Source organism: Notolepis coatsorum (assembly GCF_963971535.1).
Source record: "Notolepis coatsorum genome assembly, chromosome: 2".
Lineage (NCBI taxonomy): Eukaryota > Metazoa > Chordata > Actinopteri > Aulopiformes > Paralepididae > Notolepis > Notolepis coatsorum.
In genome coordinates this window covers 193,544,477-193,567,374 of record NC_140166.1, presented here as the reverse complement: position 1 = coordinate 193,567,374, position 22,898 = coordinate 193,544,477, and the positions used below count along the sequence as shown (strand labels likewise).

The following is a 22,898-nucleotide window of genomic DNA, read 5'->3' as shown; positions in this document are numbered from 1 at the left end:
CATATCCAAAAGTTTGAGCCTGCTCGAAAGCAGAGTTCAAGTTCAAGTTAGCCTGAACTATCGCCACGCCCCCGCAAAGAAGTGACAGCCCGTTTCCTGAAACTATTCCCACAGTCTACGATCTGCATTATACCATTCTGAATTACGTTTTTGTGCTCCATTCTTCCAGAGGGGGCTTTTGAAATGTAAAATAGACCCAAAATGCTGATATTAAATTCACTTTGTCCTAAATAATGCACGTTATATATACCGTGGCGACGGTGGCGCTCGCTCGTGCGATGTACACATGATGTGGTTATTTTAATTGTAACTGGGATTAAGATGTCTGATGAGATGCGCTGTTTGACGGATTTGAGAAATTGAATGAGCCGTTGACGTCACATTAATGAATGAGGATAAAGAGATAAACTTCATTCAAAACAACGGATATTCTAAACACGGGTCTCTCGTTCATTAATGTATAAACAATGAATTTATCCCATCTGGCCCAGTGGCCCAGCGGTAGTGCTCATGCCTGCCAATTCAGCGACCGGGGTTCAAATCCCCGTGTTTCCAATATGATTTTTTTGAATATAATATTAATGATTATACGCCAAAGTAGCCTGGTTTTAAGTTAAAATATTATAAATCTACATGCATTGAGGATGTCATTCTTTATATAGCTCTCAACGTGCACCAAATTGAATTATTCCTATATTGCAAAAAGAAGGAAAAGACTAGGGCCTTGAACCCCGGTCGTCCGTGTGAAAGTCAAAAGAAGAACCCGTTACACCACAGAGAAGATAAGTAAAAGATTGACTATACATCAATCAATGGGTAAGAGAGCCGTATCGTAATTCTGTATAACAGTTAACTAATAATTTTCGCTAGCAAGATCTCATTTGATTATTCAATCCAGCAGGCAAGTTTAAAGAAATATAATCTGATTGATTGAGGTAATGAGGGACTTAGAATTAGCCTATAGATAACGCATTTAACTTGTCGGCGAGGCGATTGAGCCTATTGCAATCTGTCAATAAAGTCTTAAATCAATTAATCAATCAATGCCGTTGAGAATCAGGGTCTCTGCCATCGATACGTGCTGGCTTTCCACCTAAAACGGGAGCGCGCATCTAGCCTGACTTGAGCCTGACTCTCAAGTCTGGCTTGAGTTAACGAGACTGAATCCTCCTTTGTGAAACAGGAAAATCCCGGCTTTGAACATCGGGTTAACTGAAGCTGGATAATGGACATGTTGATCGACTTAGTTGAACCACGTACATGAAACAGGGCCTGAAACCCCGTGTTTGGGAAGCATTCCAGGCATGTGCAGCATACCTGGGTGATTATATGGCTGCCAACGCTGTTTTAGTGCCACAGCTGCAGAATTCCACCCATTCACAGGAAAATAAAAGGACAAACAGACCAAATATCAGTTTTTTCCAACCAGATGAGATTTATTGGCAAGTTACAACTTTCAAGAATATTAACAAGATACTTTGACACGAAGTAACAGGTGGTGTTTTATCAATGGTTTTGTTTCAATATATGAAAGCAAAGACTTCTCCTGAATCTATGCACATTAAGCAAGTGAAGAAAATTTACTCAAAAGTTTGCTACAAAACTGCTTGGATTATTCACGCTAACGTTACCCACATTGGGCTATAAAATAATGATACAAAAAATTAAGACAAAGGGAGATTTCTTTGTACAGATTATGTGCAAATCAAAAGGCTTCTACAAATTGAATTAATTACAAAGCAAATATACAGAGAAGGTTTCTATTAACATTATAAACAGAAAAAGAAAAGTTTAAATATTCCATGAACTAGCTTGGGTACACTTAGACTTGGTCAAATAGTTATCAATGTCCACAATAGTACTTCAGTTGGGTAATTCGTTTTTTGGCAAAATGTTAAATAAGATAACTGTGTATTCTTGATATTGTAGAATTAATGGTTGAAGATACCTTTAAATATATTTCATTCACACAACAGTACATTCACAAAAATAAGTACTTAAAAATATGAGCTTTGAGGGAACTTTTAGAACAGAAAACACACCGTTGTAATGTATATCTATATATACTGTGTATGTGTGTGTATATATATACACAGACAAAAGCAAAACTATACATAACCCTGAGACACAAAAACAGAAAGTTGTGACTTGAAATAGTAACACATCTTCTTCAAACACCACAGATAACATTCTCTCTGCCAAGCAAGCGTTGTATAAGTTGAGGAAGAAGATACAAATTTAGTTGACCAAAATTGAGGGAAATTAGAGTCCCAATGTCTAAAAATACAGAGGGAGATTGTTTCGCTGCACAAAATCATACACTTCCCAGAAGGACCTCCCTCCCTCCCTACTCCTATACCAAGCCACAGTCGTGGCCTTATTCAGTCCATCAGCAGTCCAATAAATTACACCTGAGTAACAGTAGAAAGCCCAGTGTTACAGGGGGAGAACGAACCAGACCAACACGAGGGTGCATTTACAGGTGTGCTTCTTTTCAGTCATTTACTACACAAATCCAAACACAAATGGCTTCCTGCTGATGCCATCGCAATCCAGTCAGTTGCAACACAGAGTCGTTGTGGAGGATGAAGAGTGTCTTTAACACGCTCTCAGATCACATACACTCAAGTTAGGGCTGGGCGATATGGCCAAAAATGATATCACGATATCGATAACAATATCATATCACTTGATATGAAAAAAAATCGAATATATATATAAAAAATAAAAAAAATTATTTAAACAACAGATGTATGTTTATTTTGCAGCAATTCTTTGTCGTTGCCGCCATCTTTAGTGTTACAGCCCATCACACTCCAGTTCTCAGGCTGCAGCTGGTTTGAAAGCGAAAGTAAACAGGCTTCTCTGCTGGCTGTGGCTCCAGGGGAGTTGAACAGTTCTGGCTCTGCTAGTTTATTTTCTATCTTTTGGCGCTTTTTTGGTGGACAAACCACCGCACATGTGCACCGTGACTCGCGACTGGAGACTAGCTCTGCTAGCACACATAGCCTACAGACGGTTTCAAACTGTATTTTAAATTAGAAAGCAAACAAAATAAATGGACAAGAGAAAAATATATCTCAATTTGGTCAGTATTGTCATTTGGACAAGCAAAGCCATTACTTTAAGTTGCAGGCAAGAAAGACAAGTCTGTCCACTGTCTCTGGTTTTAAAACTGCCCTGTTGCACTGATTTTTGTTTTGTTTTGATATAAATTATTAAAATATATCGCAATAATTATCGTTATGTTATATCGCCCAGCCGTAACTCAAGTCCTGTTGATGAACAGTGTCTTTAACACGCTCTCAGATCACATACACTCAAGTCCTGTTAGTTCAGCAGCACCGGGGGCCATACAGTGCTTCTCCACGGTTCATCAACCCCCAGGAAGCAGAGAAAGACGGCAAAGCCGACCGGCATTCCGGCTGCCCAGAGCACATAGCTACGCTCTCTGTCCATCTGATCTCAGGTCAGTGTGCTGTGTGGAGAGAGAGTGCTGTGCTGTGCAGTGTACACGGCAGCCGGCACGGCTCGGGCTAGCCACTACATGGGAAAGTTACACAAGAAGGCCGGGAGGTAAACAGATCGGGTGGGCAGAGGGAAGGAGAGGCCTCTGGTCTGGTCTCTGGGCCTTCTCTCTCTCTCTCTCTCTCCTCCACCACCACCGGGCCTCCCTGCTCTTCCAACTATCCAAGACACGTGATTCAGGCAGGATGGACCAACGGCTGGAACGCACCCCTCCTCCTCCTCCATGCACCCCTGAAGCATTCCACAGCCAAGGAAGGGAGACACACGCCTGCATTCCAGACACCACCACTGATCTGTGGGAGAGAGAGAGAGAGAGAGAGCGAGAGAGAGAGGGAGAGGGGGGATTCAGAGAGGGTGACAGAGAGAGAGAGAGAGAGAGAGAGAGAGAGAGAGAGAGAGAGAGAGAGAGAGTTAGGCATCTGAAGAACTCTTGAGAAGTTGCACCATGAGAATCCTCCAGAGTTCTGTGAAGCGTTGCCACATGACCAAGAGACCGGCCTGTAATATTCTGAGGGAACAGACACAGGAATGCAGACGCCTCAGTCTTCCAGACTACAGATGAGCTTATCACCAAGCCCTATTATCAGGCGTACCCACGTAGCATTAATAATGCTTTGCGACAAGGCATTATTTAACATAAAGTCCTCCTGGCATGTGGGATTAGGCGGCTTCGGCCATTTCCGTCACCGAGGGAGGGATATGGGAGTGTGTGGGCGTAGGAGCACTCTGTCACTCTCTATAGTGAGCAGTATATAGACAGGGAAAACCATAATCTCACTTTTCAGCCTGAAAATAAATGCATATCCAAAAATAAATCTGGATGGCAGCGCTTTATTCAGGACTACTTATCATCCGATTTGGGAGTCCTAAATATGTTGAGCACCAGTTATGCGCTGCATGCATACATTGTGGTAAAGTCTTTGGGGCTTCAGAGATTGAGTCTCTCTCTCTCTCTTTCTCTCTCATCCCCGTCTCTCTCTGTGGCCTCAGAGATATTTTTGCATCTAATTTCCCTCCCCTGCTGTTAAGATGGAATGTTCCAACGGCTCTTTGGGGGGGGGGGGGGGGGGGGGGGGGGGACATGGAATGCATACCTGATTTGCATATTTTTTAATGATAAGGTTACTCTGTCAGGATACATGAAGGGTGAGGTGTTTGTGTGTGTGTGTGTGTGTGTGTGTGTTTGTGTGTGCGTATATCCTGAAGCAGACACAAGAGAGGCGCGACAGCTACAGGCAGTCTCTGCTAGCTACTGTAGGGGAGATGTTTGGTTAGTCTAATGAGATCTCATTACCATTGGCTGACAAGGCTGGCTGGCCGATACTGCCGAAGCCTCTGCTGATCCACGAGCATCTGCTACTGTCACTGACACACTCTGCCTAAATCCCAGCAGCGCACACACTCACTGCAGCAGTGTAACCACCTCGAGAGCCAGCTGGAATGTGTACGCTAGCAGAGAGGCAACATGAGGTTACAACAATCTATGCTAAAAGTATAGGCCAGGATAAAGCAACAGTTGGAAAGAATATATATTTTTGACTGTCACAGGCACACTGCTTACTAGGGGTGGGACGATACATCGATCCAGATCGATATATCGATCTATTATCAATTATCAAATAGGATCGATGCAACGTAAAAATATCGATTCATATTGCGATACTCTTATTTTGAAAATCCCCTGGTGAGCATATCCGCCCGGTCGCAACAACAATATCTCTGTGTGTAGACGTTAGACAGCATTGCTTCAGAATCCGCCTATTTTGCGACCCGAAATAAGTGGCTGTTGTTTTTTCCCCACAACGGGTCAAATGCATCTAACATGCTTTCCATCCTCGCCATTCCTTTATGCCCACGTCGCGTAAGCTAACTAAGCTAAGCTGATAGAGCCATAGAGCGAACAGCAGAGGTCCATTAGGGACTGGGAAGGACTGCATTCTCAAGACAGCGCCACTACCAGGATCTGGCCAGTACTGCACCTTCAGACTCCCAATATGCCTTTTCCCGCCAAAATACAGCTCTGTGACAGTGAATAGGATATTAATATCGAGAAAAAAAAGAAAAACGAACCAAAAGCAGTGAACAGGAGGTCTATTTGTATTAAAAACAATAGATTGTTTTTCATTTAAATGTCTGGAAGAGCTCAAAAATAAAAATGTCAAATGATATTTCCATTGCCTTTTTTTTGTTGATTTAAATGTTACTGGTTGTGTTAAATGGGCATATAATATCGTCTCATATCGATCGCAGGCACCTGAATCTAATCGTATCGTATCGTGGCAGACTTTGTGATATCGGAAAATATCATATCGTTGTCCAAAGAATCGATATCGTATCGTGATGAAACTGGTGATTCCCGAAAGGAAGGGTAATATCAGCACTGTACCGGGCTATAATGACCAGCAAGGGACACACGACCGATTATATAAGGGAGAAATGGGAGAGAGAACTAGAGATAGGAATAACAGGGAAGGAATGGGGGAACATATGCGAGGTGCAACATTCGACAACAGGATCGAGGATATGGAAAGAGTTTGGATGGAAAAACATAATCAGATTCTTTATAACCCCAGAGCTGAAGGGAAAATATGCACCAACACAAAGAGCATGCTGGAGGATGTGTGGGAAGGAGGGGGCAAATCACACGCACATATTCTGGGGATGTCAGAAGCTGAAGGGGTATTGGGAGGAGATAGGGGAGGCAATGATCAGAATATTAGGATACGGGTTACCACAAACAGGACTGGCACATGAGGGAATACAAGGGGGGGGACAAATATTTAATAAAGATAATGTTGATAGCGGCCAGAAAAGCAATAACAAGACTGTGGTACAAAGAAGACCCACCGACAATAGCACAATGGGTAGGAATAGTGGAGGAGATACAGTATATGGAGAGGATAACACACATGCTGAGGTTACAGGAAGAGAAATTTGTAGAAAGATGGGGAAAGTGGGAGGATTACAAGGGGAACGAAAACGACATCACAGAGGAAGAACCAAATGCATCACAAGAGGGCGAAGGGTAAAGGAGGAAAGAGGTTCAAGGAGGGTCTCTGAACCCATGTCACACACTTTTGACTTAGTTAGTATTTTCTGATTTTATTTTTCTTTTTTTTGGGTATTACAATTGTATTACATTTTTTGTACTTTATTATTTATGTCTGTTTAACAATGTTGTATTAATAATCAAGGAAGATGTGGTTTGTAAATGGGTGAATCAAAAGGCAAAGAGAAATTTAGTATAAAAGAAATAGAAAGGGCGAAGGATAAGAGAAGAAAGAAATTCAAGGAGGGTCACTGGACCCATACCATACATATTTACCTTAGTCAGTATCTAATCCTTTGGAGTAGGTATTAAATTGGTCTATACCTGTTCAAGGGCGGTATACAATCAGTCTTTGTATTAAGTGCCTGGAAAAACAACTGTATAGGGGAAACATACAACCAACAATGCTATTCATGTAACCATTTATGTTCACTGCAATCTTTCATATTGCGTTATGGGATCCATTTTTGTGTAAGTGTTGTTTGTCTATAAATGTTAATACAAATTTAAGTTTAAAAAAAAATAAACTGGTGATTCCCACCCCTACTGCTTACACACTACACTGTTATATAATAGGAGAACACACAGAGACCCGACCAGTCCATAGGAAATAAAAATGCAGGATGAATTGTCCCATTTGTATTATGGTATTGTTTACAGGTAAACTCTGGCTCTAGGGTGTAGTGTGGTCCGACCCCTCCTGACTCCAACAGTAGCACGAGCAGCACACGTGTCACATACAGGGATGGGTACCGAATTCGGTACTTTTGAGGTACCGAACCGAAACACGTCGGTACTACCGAGTATCGAATCAAGTGAGAAACCGAAAGAAAAAAAAAAGAAAAAAATCTTTATTCATTTTTTTTTTACTTTTTTTTTTTTTACTTTTTTCTTTTCGTGTCAACGTTCACACGCACAATATATGCTTACCTAGGTTCAACAACAAAGCAGTTGGAGCAATGACAAGTCGAAATTGTAGTTATTTGAAGTTTGGATTTTCTTTTTTACGACTGAGGTAGGTAAATTTAATTTCTTGAGACTAAAGTACCGAAAAAAGGTACCGTTGGGTACCGGTATCGGTTCAAATGTGAAAGGTACCCATCCCTAGTCACATACAACAGCAAGCCTGATGGAAGTTTCCATCGCTACCGCGTGTGTGTGTGTGTGTGTGTGTGTGGTTGCCCGCTCCTCTTTTAAGATCTGTTGCCATTTTAAAATCACTCCCAAGTGCAGATGATGAACAGCACACTGCGTCTAACATACCGCGCCACTCTGGTCCCCGCTCCAGCCCTCACATATCACTGGTTCACACACACAAGCTGCAGCTTTATATTTAGAAGTGGATCTCTATAGCACCGTGGGTGGCAAGAGGTTTTCACATGTGTGCTGCAAACACCGCATTGGCGTTGAAGAGCCGCCCGCGCGGTCGCAGCTCGAGAGCAAACGAGAGGCACGTACTGCGCACGAGAGCCAGGATCAAAATGCCGTCTGTAAATTCAACGAGTAGGTGGAGACACTCACTAAAGGTCACGTCAGTCACGTCTTCAACATTACCTGTCAGCAGCCCAGGGGAAAACAGAGTAGGTGTGTGTGTGTGTGTGTGTATTACCTCGAGTCTCACCCATATCTGAAACTACGTTATAGTGAGGGTACGTAAGAGTGACCGGCGACGACCACTACTGAAGGAGAAGACGTAGATTCCTACAATGTACCAGTAGCCTGTTTCCTTCACCCAATGAAACCACAGGGTCAAACAGATATAATGGAACTGGTTCAATAGGCTTGGCCAGGTGTTCTCCTTCTACTCATAATGGAATTGATTGATTGATTTTATTGTGGATTAGAGAGACATCATCCAAGGGATAAAAATATGGTAAAATGCAAGCACTTATTTCCATCATGGTCCCTGGTATTAAAAAACAGGACACATCAACATAAAACATTAAGATACAATATGCATATACAGTTGAAGATAAAATAATAATAAATAGATATGTTACCCTCTCTTTCCTATGCCGATAGCCATGATCGTACATACTTTTTGAAGCTAGTTAACCTGGGGGCCTGTTAATGCTGCTGGGCAGGCTGTTCCACAGAACTGCAGCTGAGTAAAGGAAGGTCTGCTGGCCGTACGAAATTAGTTTAAATCTAAACAGAACTATGTTTGTGTCTCTACCTCTGGTTTCATGGCTAATTGGCTATGATTGCTTTTTTACATATTGGAAGTAATTGTGAAGGTAGCTTGGCACCTCCCCTTTATAAATCCTATAGACTAGGCACAGTTTTATCATAGATACTCTTTTGTCCACCCTGAGCCACCCTGAGCCACCCTAGGCTGTTGAAGTGGGGCTGGTCTAAGTGAGTACGAGTGGGGAGCTGCAGGACTATCCTAACTAGCTTGTTCTGGGCAGTTTGAAGTCTATTTTTCAAGTTGCTGGGGGCACTGTCATACCAGGACAAGCAAGCATAGCCTGTGCCCCTGTCAGGTGTCATCCTTCTAGTCATAATGGAACTGGTTCACTAGTGTTGGTCAGGTGTCATCCTTCTAGTCATAATGGAACTGGTTCACTAGTGTTGGTCAGGTGTCATCCTTCTAGTCATAATGGAACTGGTTCACTAGTGTTGGTCAGGTGTCATCCTTCTAGTCATAATGGAACTGGTTCACTAGTGTTGGTCAGGTGTCATCCTTCTAGTCATAACGGAACTGGTTCACTAGTGTTGGTCAGGTGTCATCCTTCTAGTCATAATGGAACTGGTTCACTAGTGTTGGTCAGGTGTCATCCTTCTAGTCATAACGGAACTGGTTCACTAGTGTTGGTCAGGTGTCATCCTTCTAGTCATAATGGAACTGGTTCACTAGTGTTGGTCAGGTGTCATCCTTCTAGTCATAATGGAACTGGTTCACTAGTGTTGGTCAGGTGTCATCCTTCTAGTCATAATGGAACTGGTTCACTAGTGTTGGTCAGGTGTCATCCTTCTAGTCATAATGGAACTGGTTCACTAGTGTTGGTCAGGTGTCATCCTTCTAGTCATAATGGAACTGGTTCACTAGTGTTGGTCAGGTGTCATCCTTCTAGTCATAATGGAACTGGTTCACTAGTGTTGGTCAGGTGTCATCCTTCTAGTCATAATGGAACTGGTTCACTAGTGTTGGTCAGGTGTCATCCTTCTAGTCATAATGGAACTGGTTCACTAGTGTTGGTCAGGTGTCATCCTTCTAGTCATAATGGAACTGGTTCACTAGTGTTGGTCAGGTGTCATCCTTCTAGTCATAATGGAACTGGTTCACTAGTGTTGGTCAGGTGTCATCCGTTCATTTCCTGTGGTCCAACAGAATTAAATTATTACCAGCCCACTAGGGATTAAAATGCCACTAGGCCAGGACACACTCACAAACGTAATGCATGGACACACACACAAACCGTAATGCATGGACACACACACAAACCGTAATGCATGGACACACACACAAACCGTAATGCATGTGCACCTCCGGGCCGGGTCACATAAATCAAAAACAACGACACCTGCATCAAAGGCACCGAGATGTGGTCAAAGTGCTGATGTCCGTTACACTGCCTGAGTCACACCTCTGACCCCTGCCTGTGTCACACCTCTGACCCCTGCATGCGTCACACCTCTGACCTCTGACCCCTGCATGCGTCACACCTCTGACCCCTGCATGCGTCACACCTGACCTCTGACCCCTGCATGCGTCACACCTCTGACCCCTGCCTGCGTCACACCTCTGACCCCTGCATGCGTCACACCTCTGACCCCTGCCTGCGTCACACCTCTGACCCCTGCATGCGTCACACCTCTGACCCCTGCATGCGTCACACCTCTGACCCCTGCATGCGTCACACCTCTGACCCCTGCATGCGTCACACCTCTGACCCCTGCATGCGTCACACCTCTGACCCCTGCATGCGTCACACCTCTGACCCCTGCCTGCGTCACACCTCTGACCCCTGCATGCGTCACACCTCTGAGGCTGACCCCTGCCTGCGTCACACCTCTGACCCCTGCCTGCGTCACACCTCTGACCCCTGCATGCGTCACACCTCTGACCCCTGCATGCGTCACACCTCTGACCCCTGCCTGCGTCACACCTCTGACCCCTGCATGCGTCACACCTCTGAGGCTGACCCCTGCCTGCGTCACACCTCTGACCCCTGCCTGCGTCACACCTCTGACCCCTGCATGCGTCACACCTCTGACCCCTGCATCCGTCACACCTCTGACCCCTGCCTGCGTCACACCTCTGACCCCGTCTGCTCATCGGCGTCCTGAAGAAACCCAATTACCCACAAGGCACCACAGCAGAGGCTGCGTTTAATCTGCTTTTTGTTTTCTGTCCCCAGTGTCCAACGACGCCATGTTTGCTAATGACCGACTACAATTACGCTGTATCGACTGACGTATTAATCACATAGCTCCGTTAATTTACCTCATGAATATACATCAGGTTTACACCTTCGGGGTATAGTGAGAGTGGGCGGCACCACTGGCTCATGGAGTCACACGGACCAGTGACTTAGCGTTGTTGGTGGCGCCTGACAACATTCTAACCCAAACATTATTCCCCCAGTGTTGGATTGCAAACGAGCTACGGGGACAAAGAGCGACCGTTGTGATTGAATACCCGCCTCTCCAGCTCCATTTCAGAGGGGTAAAGATAGCATCGTTCAGATTAATTACCAAGGCAGGCATACCCCTCCCAACCAACCCCAGCTGGCTACTGTATGATGCTTCATCTCTCTCTCCTATTTAAAAAAGAAAAAAAGGGTAATCAAATTAGTCTGGCCGATTATTCAGCCACTTCAAGCATCTTTCCACCCTCTCCCTTTTTGTCACTCTCAGCGTGGAGAAAAGGCCAATAAAAACCCTATTAGGGTTATGCAAATTTAAGCCGCTGCGCTGAAGGCTGTAATGTGGTAGAAGACTGATTACTCAGGGCACGGAGTGTGTGTTCATGTGCTCTCTCTGTTATATGCGTATTGTGTGTGTGTGTGTGTGTGTGTGTGTGTGTGTGTGTGTATGCATGCACGCATGTGCTCTCTCTGTATGCATGTGTCTTGTCACTCTTGTGTGTGTGTGTGGGCACGCATGTGCTCTCTCTGTATGTATGTGTCTTGTGTGTGTCTTGTGTGTGTGTGTGTGTGTGTGTGTGTGTGTGTGTGTGTGTGTGTGTGTGTGTGTGTGTGTGTGTGTGTGTGTGTGTGTGTGTGTGTGTGTGTGCGCAAGCCGTGCATGCACTCTCTCTGTATGTGTGTGTGTGTGTATGTATGGGTGGTGGGGGGTTTGAGAGGATAGAAACGGAGGGAAGGAGGGGGGGGGGGTCTGTTGTACACAGATGCCACAATAAAAGGCCCATTCAGCCTAGGTTCCTGGTGGCCTTCGCAGCCGGGAGAGGCATTAATAAAACATTAGTATTGAGCGTGTGGGGGCCCCTCTCCTCCTCCGCACTGATCCTACACTGACCTCCTCCATTTTACTGCAGCTGTCTGGGGAAAAGAGGAGAACCCTTCCGTGACCCCTCTGACCCTCTCCAGGTGGACCCCGTCTCACGGTGCTTGGAACCATTAAAAGGAAACGGCTCGTGTCTGCGATTTCTTTTTTTTACGAGGGGTGATGAGAGTTGGGAGGGAGAGAGAGGGAGAGATAGGAGATGAGGTAGACGAGGAGATGAAAAGGCCGAGGAGGGGACAGGCAGAGAGGACAACTAACATCATGTGTGGGACATCATGATTCAGTGGTTGACGGGAGATAAGAGACTCTGCTGAACCTTGTGTGCAGGGACATCCAGGTTGACAATAGTCCTCTTACTAGGGATGTACCCATTTTTTCAGTCCCGATACGGATACAGTTACCTGGGCCTTGGGTATCGGCCGATACAGAGTACAGATCCATTCTAATCCATTACTTTTTGATGAACAGTATAAACTTGGACCGTCATTTTGAGGTCATTGAACAAAGATTATTGAGATATAATAAATGTCTCTCCATTAGAGAGAGTTAACGTATCAAAATAATGCAGCAAATGCTTTGATTTTAGCCTGGTATCGGTGCATCCCTACCTCCTACACCAGCTTTCTCTATCCCTCCATCACTGGATTAGCCCCCTAATCTGTCCTGCATGGGACCTCCAAAAACACATGGTCAAACAAACTACACACCAACAACCAGACCACCAAGTGGAACTGGAGCTGGAACTCCAGCTAGCTACTGCAAGCAGCGCCAGCGGGTCAAATGAAGAAAAACAAAGAGTGAAGCTGTGTTACGTGTCGATGGGTTTTCCATTAAGTCTATTTGATAAAGTCCATCTCCCGTTTGGACCATAACAAAATCCAACCGGAATCCTCCCCACATTTACAAATATGTTTCCATCAACAGTGGGTTCTGTGGTTTAAGTCGCATCTGGGGGAATGCAGAGAGCTGGAAACAAGCTGGTGACAAACTGATCACTCACAGACCCACCAAGCTGCCAGGACAACCCCTCCACCGCAGGGCACCATTAACAAATCATTACTAATGGAGGTCCGTCCAGGCCACACCTTCATTCTTCCCAAATTAGAATAAGGATGGTTGGCTTTTTAAAGGAGAGTCATGCCAGCAATGCCATGCCTGTGTATGTATGTACCGGTATGTATGTATGTATGTATGTATGTATGTATGTATGTATGTAATGTAACTATGTATATATATATATATATCTGTGCGCGTGTGTGTATAAGAGTACTATGAATGGGAAACGAGTGGTTTCACAACTGTGAAAAACAAACAACACTAGTGAATACTGCGGCAGCCGATATGTGTGCGTGTGTGTATATATATATATATATATATATATGCATGCGTCTGCATGTGCATGTGTTGTGTGCGTGCGTTCTGTGAGTGGGAAACAAGAGTGGTTTCATAACTGTGTAAAGAAAACACAAACAACACTAGTGAATACTGCAGCAGCTGACTGACTGGTGGTTTTCAGCTCCATATAAACATGAAAGGCAAATACACACACACACACACACACACTATTATGTCTCTGACCCCAGCTGAAAGTTGACTAGAGTGACAAGTATTTTTAGTCAGGCGTTAGCCTTGGCTGCTAAAACACTGCAAAATATAGCCTCGCTTCTCCCTCTCTTACTTGCTCTCCTACCCATCTCCCTCTCTCTGTTTAAGCGTGTGTGTGTGTGTCTTCCCTCCTTCTCCCTCTCTGTTGTTGGCATCCCTCTCCTCTCTGGTCCCCTGTCACGGGTGAGAGAGGGACACACAAGCGTCTCAGCTCTGTGGCGTCAAGAGCAGCAGGGTTTAGGAGGACTGCTTAACAAGCAAAGGGCTTCTGGAAATCTGAGCTTTTTTCCATCTCAGCTGTAATTAAACATAAAGAGAGTCAGCAGCAGCAGCAGGACTGGAGCTACTGCAGCTCAGAGCTCACAAGGATTTGGTGCCTTGATCTTTCATAGCCAGTCTGTCTGTCTCCTCCACCGCCACCCCAGCCGACTTGTAAGCCCAGCGCAGAAACCCACAGCCCAGTGTAAGATCAGTCATTCACACCAGTAGCCCCAAGCGGTCGACTCTCCCCAGTGTGTTGACTCATCCACACATAGAGAGAAGTCGAATATGAAACTGCCGTTTCTCCGTCGACTCCGCTTGCTTTGCTCTCCTGCTGTCAAAAGCGCACAATGGAGTACTTAGGATCCTGGGCTGCCCTTTCCTGTCGGTCTGGGGAGTGTGTAGACTAGACTACCACACGGTCTCCTCCGATACACGTGAAGTCGCCAGCCGCTTCTTTTCACCCAACAGCGAGGAGTTTCACTGGGAGAGTGTAGCAGCACGCGTGGAGGTTCACTTCAGTTCACGCCATCTCCCCCCAGATCCCCTCCCTGCTGGACAGGCGCCCTGACCGACCAGTAGGAGTCACTGTTGCGACGACCAGGACTCATACCCCCACCGGCTTTCCACCCGTGATCACTGACAATTGTGTTTGTAGTAAGGTCTGACCAAGCCGGAAGTACCGGCGCTACCGGGGATTGAACCCCGGTCTCTTGCAGTGGTAGGCGAGTACTTAGACCTCTATACTAGTACCCAGACGCCCCAGGAGGACTTTTTAAAATGGTCCTATTTTCCTCCAACACAGAAAGGCCAGCGTGTGATATTAGCCTATCCAAAACCTACTGAATTGACCCCAGAAGAATTATTAAAATGCAACATTATTTCTCATCAACATGTGCAACTGTAGACATTTCTGATAAAAGCAATGAGGTCTTTAAAATTGAAATAGATTCCAAATCAAGTCAGATTGTTTATATTTTGAAGATAAACCGCCTTTGTGTTTCAGGTATTTCAGTCATCTGAACATTGGTCTAGACTCTAAATGGCCTTCCTTTGGCTTGGATTAGTCACGGGATTGAACTACTGTGTGTTCATGGAAAAACAAACACAGTGAAACCAGTAGGCTCCATGTTCCCCTTTGCTCCAGTCCAGTTCCACTATCAGTATTTGTTTTCTTAACTGAATGACTGGCACATCATGGCACCCGGGACTGAGCTGCACTTTGAACTAGGAGCACAGCAGAAACCCAAGAGCACAAATTGCTTTTCATGAAACGCACAGTGAATCTATTCACAATTCATATAGCTTCATAAAAGACAACACGCTCCTTTGTTCGCTTTGGGACAATATTTTGGCTCGAGAATACATAATTAATCTATTAATTTGATATAGTAAATGATGCCAAATATATGATGAAAATAACTTAAGAGATGATGCCAGATGCTCCAGGCTACCAGCCAATCACAAGCCTCTTTATTACAAAGTCATTGTTTTGCCTTGATGTGATTTTCTCACTCATGGTCAGTGAGAGTCAGTAGTACAGTGGTCAGCAGGGACAAAGTTCAAGAACGAAGAATAGCAAAAGAACAACAAGACTGTACCGTGAAAATTAGGCCTGCCGCGATAAGCAATAAATCGATTAATTGCCGCGATAATTAAAATGAATGCAATGATTTTGACGGGCGCGATTAATTGCTATTTGCGCGTTTGTTTTAATGAGGCGGAACCAGTGCCCCTTGTCAGTCACTCTCCGTGTGGGTTGGCCGCTGGCGTTACTACAGAGCACAGCACGGGAGCTCCGTGGGGCAGTAGCAACGCCACATATTTAGCTTACCTACATTTCTCAATAGTGTTGCTCCTTTTAACCAAGTAGCGTTATTTGTAGTGTAACGTTAGAATAACACAGAATAACGTTAATACAATTACATGCATCATTGTTTACAATGAACGGGTGGGGCTAGTCAAAGCACTGGAGACGGGGACAAGTTAAACATGAATTAATTTATTATAACGGGTCGTTTTCGAGTCGTGCTGCAGTGCCTACGCACCACAGCTATTCTATTATATACGGCTTTGACGCGTCCTCCTCATCGTTGATTGCCTGTAGTAGCTGCATCTAACGTTAGTAGCTAACGTTAAAACTAAAAAACACAACCAGACGAGACAAGTTGTCGGCTAGGATAATCGCAACAATACTTCCGGTCCGGTCGGTGGGCTTCAAAATAAAAGTCTTAAACCGGAAAAGACGGAGCGGTGGGCTTCAAAATAAAAGTTTTGGGAAATAAATTTCTCAATTTTTTTTTTAACCGGTCGCAATAATATCGCTTATCGCGATATTTTCGGGGGCAATTAATCGCCCAGCAAAATTTGTTATCGTGGCAGGCCTAGTGAAAATGAAGGCATTCAAATTCACCCCTTGTGTTCTCCAAAGACAAAACATTTCCAAACTGTATTTAAGACCATTTAATATGTTTTAAGGCCTTTTATTAGTAAATGTGAAAGGACCCAAGGCCACCCTGATAAAGAGACAACCAAAATATGACTGGAGTGTAGATCTCAAATACCTCGTCACTGACTGCAAATATTTGTTTTTCCATATCTACTGCACCGAGGACAGAACAAGCCGCGAGACATGAAACCTAAACCAGCCCTCCTACCACCACCACCCGCACGTCACAACAACCAGCTAAATATCACCTTGTTCTCGCTCTCTTTCCTCTCTCCATCTAATCCCCCCCGTCCCTCTCCTGCCTGAAATGTAACACCTCAGGAAATCATGTATCAACTCTTATCCGAGTGAAGAGGACATGAAGCCGTGAAGGCAGCCACCTGTTGTTCCGTCAGACGGATTCATTCTCCCTCGGGCCAAACGGCTGAGATCCTTTTTCCCTCCAGACACGGTACGTTACAGTCCAGTCAGTCTGGAACGGGGGACACATTCAAATAGCTCCGACATGGATCCTTCCTTCCGCTCGTCCTTCCCCTCCCGAATTCCTGAAGCGCTCGCGGACCCGTCTGCATCACTTTGAGCAGCGCCGGAGAGGGAGAGTGGGCGGCGTTATCAGTCCAAATCCCCGTATCACCCCAGCAGATAACTTCAAAACAGACACTCGTCGGGATGGACCTTAACCGGTTCACTACCGCACACTACAGAAGGTTAACCCCTTCACTTTAACCGTCTGTGGTGTGGTAGTGAAAGGGTTAACCCTTTTGTCGTGTGGCCGGTGAAAGGGTTAACCTTCTCTGTATTGTCGCAGTGAAAGGGTTAACACTTTGGTAGTGTGGCAGTGTTAGGGGTTAAAGTGGTGACTCATCATAGCAGTCGGCGTTGCTTCCCAGGGCATGCCCTGTGGGGCACCCTGTGGGGCACCCTGCCTACCTGCTTGCTGCCTATATATCCCCGACAAGCACAGGCCTGCTCCCTGCCTCGGTGCTTCGCTCCCGTCGGTGACTGAGGTCTGGTGCTCCCACCCTCCTCCGTCTGACATTCCTCCTGCTCTCTAAACCAAGGCTTCTCTGTGTTTATCCAACACCCGGCTGACACAGCAGCTAGATAATGTGTAACTGTAACCACGGGAAACCGTGACAACAGCTAGGGGGGGATTTCAAACGGCCTTGTAGAGTCAAACTAACCCACATTCCACTGGGCCGTGCACAGTCAGTGGTGAGCTTATTAAAATGTTTTATCAAAATAAAGAATTCTAATGAAGAGATAATTTTTTGACTGGGCCATCTTTATGCCATCTCACTCACCCCACTGAAAGTAATAGTATCACTGAGATGTGCTATATCTATCAAAAATAGAATACTCACCAAAGAGCCTCGTCGGTTGGTCTCTCTCTAGGCCGAGAGGTACTTCCATGTGCTGACGAAGGCGGTGGGGATGAGCGAGTAGGGAACACTGGTCACACTGTCCCAGGAGTCTGACGAGGGGTCGTAACAGTCCAACGTCTTGCACCTCTGAGCCCCAAAGTAGCCCCCGACCACATAGAGCCGGTTGCCCGACGCCACCGCGTGGCAGCTGATGCGCTTGGCCGTCACGTCGCCGAACTTGGACCACTGGTACGTCTCGCTGTTGAACCGGTAGGCGGAGCTCGCGGAGAACTCCGTGTCGCCGCCGATGACAACCACGTGGTTGCCGACCACCGCCGCCGCCGTGTAGCGCCAGAGCTGCGGGCAGGCAGCCGGCACCGTCCATCGGTTCTCGCCCGGATCAAAGCACTGGACCTTGGGGAACTTGTCCCGGTTGACGCTCGTTCCCCCGAAGGCAAAGAGTTTGTTCTTGGCGCCCACCACGGCGGCGTTGCTCACGCCTTCTCTGAGAGGAGCCACCAACGTCCACTTGTTGGTCTGGGGGTCGTACTGCTCCACCTGTTTGAGAGACACGGACGGGGAGGCGGGGAAGGAGCCCGCTAGAGACGTGTGTCCCCCGACCACGTACAGCATGTGGTCCAGCTCCGCCGACCCGTGTCCAAACCTGGCGACCAGCATCGGCGCCGCTTTGGACCACTCGTCGTGCAGCGTGTCGTACACCCAGACATCTTTTGAGGCTCCGTTTTCAGAACCACGCCCTCCGGTTACATAGACCTGAAAGAATATTGTGATAAAAAGGTACTTCGTTAAGAATATTTCTGAGGCGGTGAACACGACAACAGCAATAGCAACACTGCGCATAGCCAGGACAAATGAAATACACACATACCTTATGGCCAATGGCACAGGCACTGCACTCTTTCCTGGGGCTGGGTATGTCCGTCTTAGGGGTGATCTCCTTGGTCTTGTTGTCGATCATGTAGACCTTATCACACATGAAGGTCTGTCCTCCCAGGAGCAGCAACGCCTGGCTGACCTTCCTGGGTCGGGCACAGAACCCTGTAACAATACCGTCATTCTGAAGGATCCTCATCTTGCAGCGCACGGCGTCCTCTACGATCTCCCGGCCCACCTTGTGGCCCATCACCAGCTCCTCTGAAGCCACATTCTTCAGCAGGTACGTCTCGGGGAGCAGGGCCAGACGGACACAGCGTAACAGTTCTGGCAGCTCGCTGTGCCTGTGCTCCATGTCGGCCTTCACCCAGTCGATAACAGCCTCGTACACCAGGCTCTCGTCCTCCACCTCCAGCTCTTCACTGAAGATCAGCTCCTGGACTTTGTCTCTGGGTAAGCTGAGGAAGTCCTCCGTCCTGTAGAGGGAGGCAAAGTTAGCCAGGCACATCCTCCAGGACAGCTCATAGAGCCTCTGGCACTGGTGGGCGTCCGACAGAAGCATCATGCCCAGGCAGTTGGATTGGTGGAGGTTCTTCTCCAAGAACTCAGCCGCAGCATCCCTGATGTCGTGGAACTGGAGCATGTCGCCGGCTTCTAGGAGCGACTCTGCGTTCTCCTCGTTGATGAGGACTCGGGCCGAGTAGGCGTAGTCGAGCAGCAGCTCCAGCACCTCCGGGTGGAGGGAGTCGTGGAAGTTGACGTCCTCCGTGTCGCGGCTCTCCCTGAGCCCGCCGTTGAACATGGCCTCAAAGTAGCGGCTGCAGGAGGCCAGGACGGCCCGGTGGCAGGGGAAGGTCCGGTTGCCCGCCTTCAGGACAACGTCGGTGAAGACTCTCCGCTTGCGGAGCAGGTTGAGCTGGGTCATCAGGCTGTCGGCGTGGGTCGTCTTGTGGAACAGATGGATGTTCATGGAGCCGGAACTGGACCGGGACTTCCTGTTCTCGTGGTTACTTACAGACATCCTGACGTGGACCTGGATAAGGACATGAAGGCGGGGGGGGGGGGGGGGGGGTGTAAATAAAACATCTGTGTCTGGAGTTTCTCTGTTTACCAGTCTGTTCCATTTGTTTTGAATGTTTTTATACAGACACAGGAGGAAGAACTTAAAAAAAATTATGCCACGCTCCCTTTGATGTGAACGCTACCAGAGTAGACAATAAATAATACACTCCCTTTCCGGGGACATAGAACACAGTGTTCAAACAGCTGATGAATAAGAAGAACCATAAAAACCATAAACGTGTTAATCTCTGCCGTGAGACATCGAAAATGGACTTTAGACCGGGAGGTGATAGGAGCTACTAGCCAGCTTAAGGCAGAGGATATATAGATGTAGATGATATATAGGTAGAGGATATAGAGTAGAGGATATATAGATGTAGATGATATATAGGTAGAGGATATAGAGTAGAGGATATATAGATGTAGATGATATATAGGTAGAGGATATAGAGTAGAGGATATATAGATGTAGATGATATATAGGTAGAGGATATAGAGTAGAGGATATATAGATGTAGATGATATATAGGTAGAGGATATAGAGTAGAGGATAGATGTAGATGTAGATGATATATAGGTAGAGGATATAGAGTAGAGGATAGATGTAGATGATATATAGGTAGAGGATATATAGATGTAGATGATGTATAGGTAGAGGATATAGAGTAGAGGATATATAGATGTAGATGATATATAGGTAGAGGATATAGAGTAGAGGATATATAGATGTAGATGATATATAGGTAGAGGATATAGAGTAGAGGATAGATAGATGTAGATGATAAGGTAGAGGATATAGAGTAGAGGATATATAGATGTAGATGATATATAGGTAGAGGATATAGAGCAGAGGATATATAGATGTAGATGATATATAGGTAGAGGATATATAGATGTAGATGATATATAGGTCGAGGATATAGAGTAGAGGATATATAGATGTAGATGATATATAGGTAGAGCATATAGAGTAGAGGATATATAGATGTAGATGATATATAGATAGAGGATATAGAGTAGAGGATATATAGATGTAGATGATATATAGGTAGAGGATATATAGATGTAGATGATATATAGGTCGAGGATATAGAGTAGAGGATATATGTAGAGGGAGGACGCGACCCTCTTTGCACCGCCCCCGTGCCTCAAATAGATCCGCTATCAGCTCTGTCTTTAATTTTTCAAAATGTTCAGTTGCTATTGCATGCACTCATCTGTGTTTCACTACGCACATGAGTGCATGCTTACCAACTGTTCGCCTGTTTTTACTGCAACACTACTATCACCGACATCTAAGAAGGGAGATCCCCCCTTGAATGGCCCAGGAGTGTTGCATTTATTTTAAAAAAATGTGCACCTTATGGTGTTCTTGTTTTGTTCTTGACTACTTATTGTGATGTTTCTTCTTGACTTGTTTAAAGAAGACGTGTACGGCCCATGGGGACATTAACGTGTGTTGTCGGGCCTTTACAAATCCATTTGATTTGATTTAGAGGATATATAGATGTAGAGGATATAGGTAGTGGATATATAGAGGTAGATGATATATAGATGTAGAGAGGATATATATATATATATATATATATATATATATATATATATATATATATATATATATATATATATATATAGAGAGAGAGAGAGAGAGGTAGAGGATATATAGATAATAGAGGGTGTAGCTGTGTGTACATTGCATGGTATGAAACTATATTATGACATCTGATCAACCCGGGACAAAGATCAATCAATACAGGCTCCGTCTCCCTATAAAACAGTCTGTAATGAACGATAATAACCAGGTGTGAGTTGACTCATCTCTCCTCTCCGTTTATAACATAGTCACGACTATATGAATCACCTCCTCCACCAACAGTACACTCCAAGCCACTGAATACAAGAAGGTGCCAAAGGCAAAGCTTTCAAGCCCACATAAGATCTGACACTTCTCCCAACTGCTCCTTCAGGAAAAAGAATTATGTAAGGATTGTGCAACAGATGAAACTGTAACACTGTTTTGATAATCGCCTTGTCGGTGTGTTTAGACATGCATGCTGCAATTGGCTAAAATGAGATAATGTTTATATATACGAGCCTAGTAATCATAATGTAATAAATTACATTGATAATTATCAAATAAAGAAAATGCTCATCATTAACTTTCCACATACATTTTACAATATCAATCAAAACTGTTTTTTCTTTAGGAAGAAATTAAAATAACCTACCGGTATAGCCTATAGTTGCAGTCTGCACACTGTACTCTTTTTACAGAAACACTTCCGTTTGCAAAATATGATGATGTTTTTAGATTTATGTTTGCTATTTAAGCCCCACAGAAACAGGAACCCTGCAGACTTCCGTGGAGGGGATCTAAACCCAACGCAGCGTGAAATCAAATTGGTTCTGTGCAGTAAATGTAAACCGGTCAGCGATCCAGCGTGCGCTCATCTTTCCTCCGAGTTTAGCCTCCTCTACACTCACGGCTACTATTGCAAGTCCCAGCAGAAGATCAAAGGATCGGATGTAACTAAAGTCATTACATTTCGGAAGTTAGGTACATGACAAACAAACGCATACCTCGGTGATCGATAACTACAACAATAATTAATTACCATTGGAATTCTTACCGAAATCCTTTCTTTTGGTCGCTGTCGGAGCGAAGCGAAATTCGGAGGTTTCTCCCCGAGTAACTTCTCTTCAGCTATTGTTGGTTATTATTTCACAATTGCGACGAAACTGCTTTCAAAATCTGAAACTTTAAAATACGCTTATCTCCTAAACATATGGAATGTTGTTGACCCATTGGTGTCGTTCGCCTTGACGACGTAGATTCCAAGTAAAAAGCGTTTACTATAAAGTTTTGGAGCTTCATGGACCCAGCCTGCAGACGAACAGTCACTTGTGTTCCGGGGCCAGGAGAGCGAAGGCACCGCTAGTGTTCCCTGTGGCTCCTCCTCCCCTCCCACTCCTCCTAGTAGCAATGCTATGATCCAATAGTGAAGTTGAAATATCTCCCATCCTAGAAATCTGTCTCCCTAAATGTATTTAGCAACTAACTTAATAATGTATGTGTTCATAACAGGAATGTTATCTTTCTGCTGATTGGTCGTAAAATGCATACATTTAGAATTCCAATTATATGTTATTTCCATGGTTTAGGAAAGCGCAACAGTAGCTACTGTATATTTGCATAATCATATATGTCAACTCA

At 45.2% G+C, this 22,898-nt stretch overlaps 1 protein-coding gene across 1 annotated transcript; it reads right to left on the bottom strand.

Annotated features, from left to right (window-relative positions):
* Positions 1–1,430: 1,430 nt before the first annotated feature.
* On the bottom strand, positions 1,431–22,571 carry enc3 (ectodermal-neural cortex 3). Its single transcript, XM_084308889.1, has 4 exons — positions 22,315–22,571; positions 18,618–19,655; positions 17,729–18,502; positions 1,431–3,821 (listed from the first exon to the last, which is right to left on the bottom strand). Exons 2-3 carry the CDS (start codon positions 19,641–19,643, stop codon positions 17,756–17,758), a joined length of 1,773 nt encoding a protein of 590 aa, XP_084165015.1. The 5' UTR covers positions 19,644–19,655; positions 22,315–22,571; the 3' UTR covers positions 1,431–3,821; positions 17,729–17,755.
* Positions 22,572–22,898: the final 327 nt, after the last annotated feature.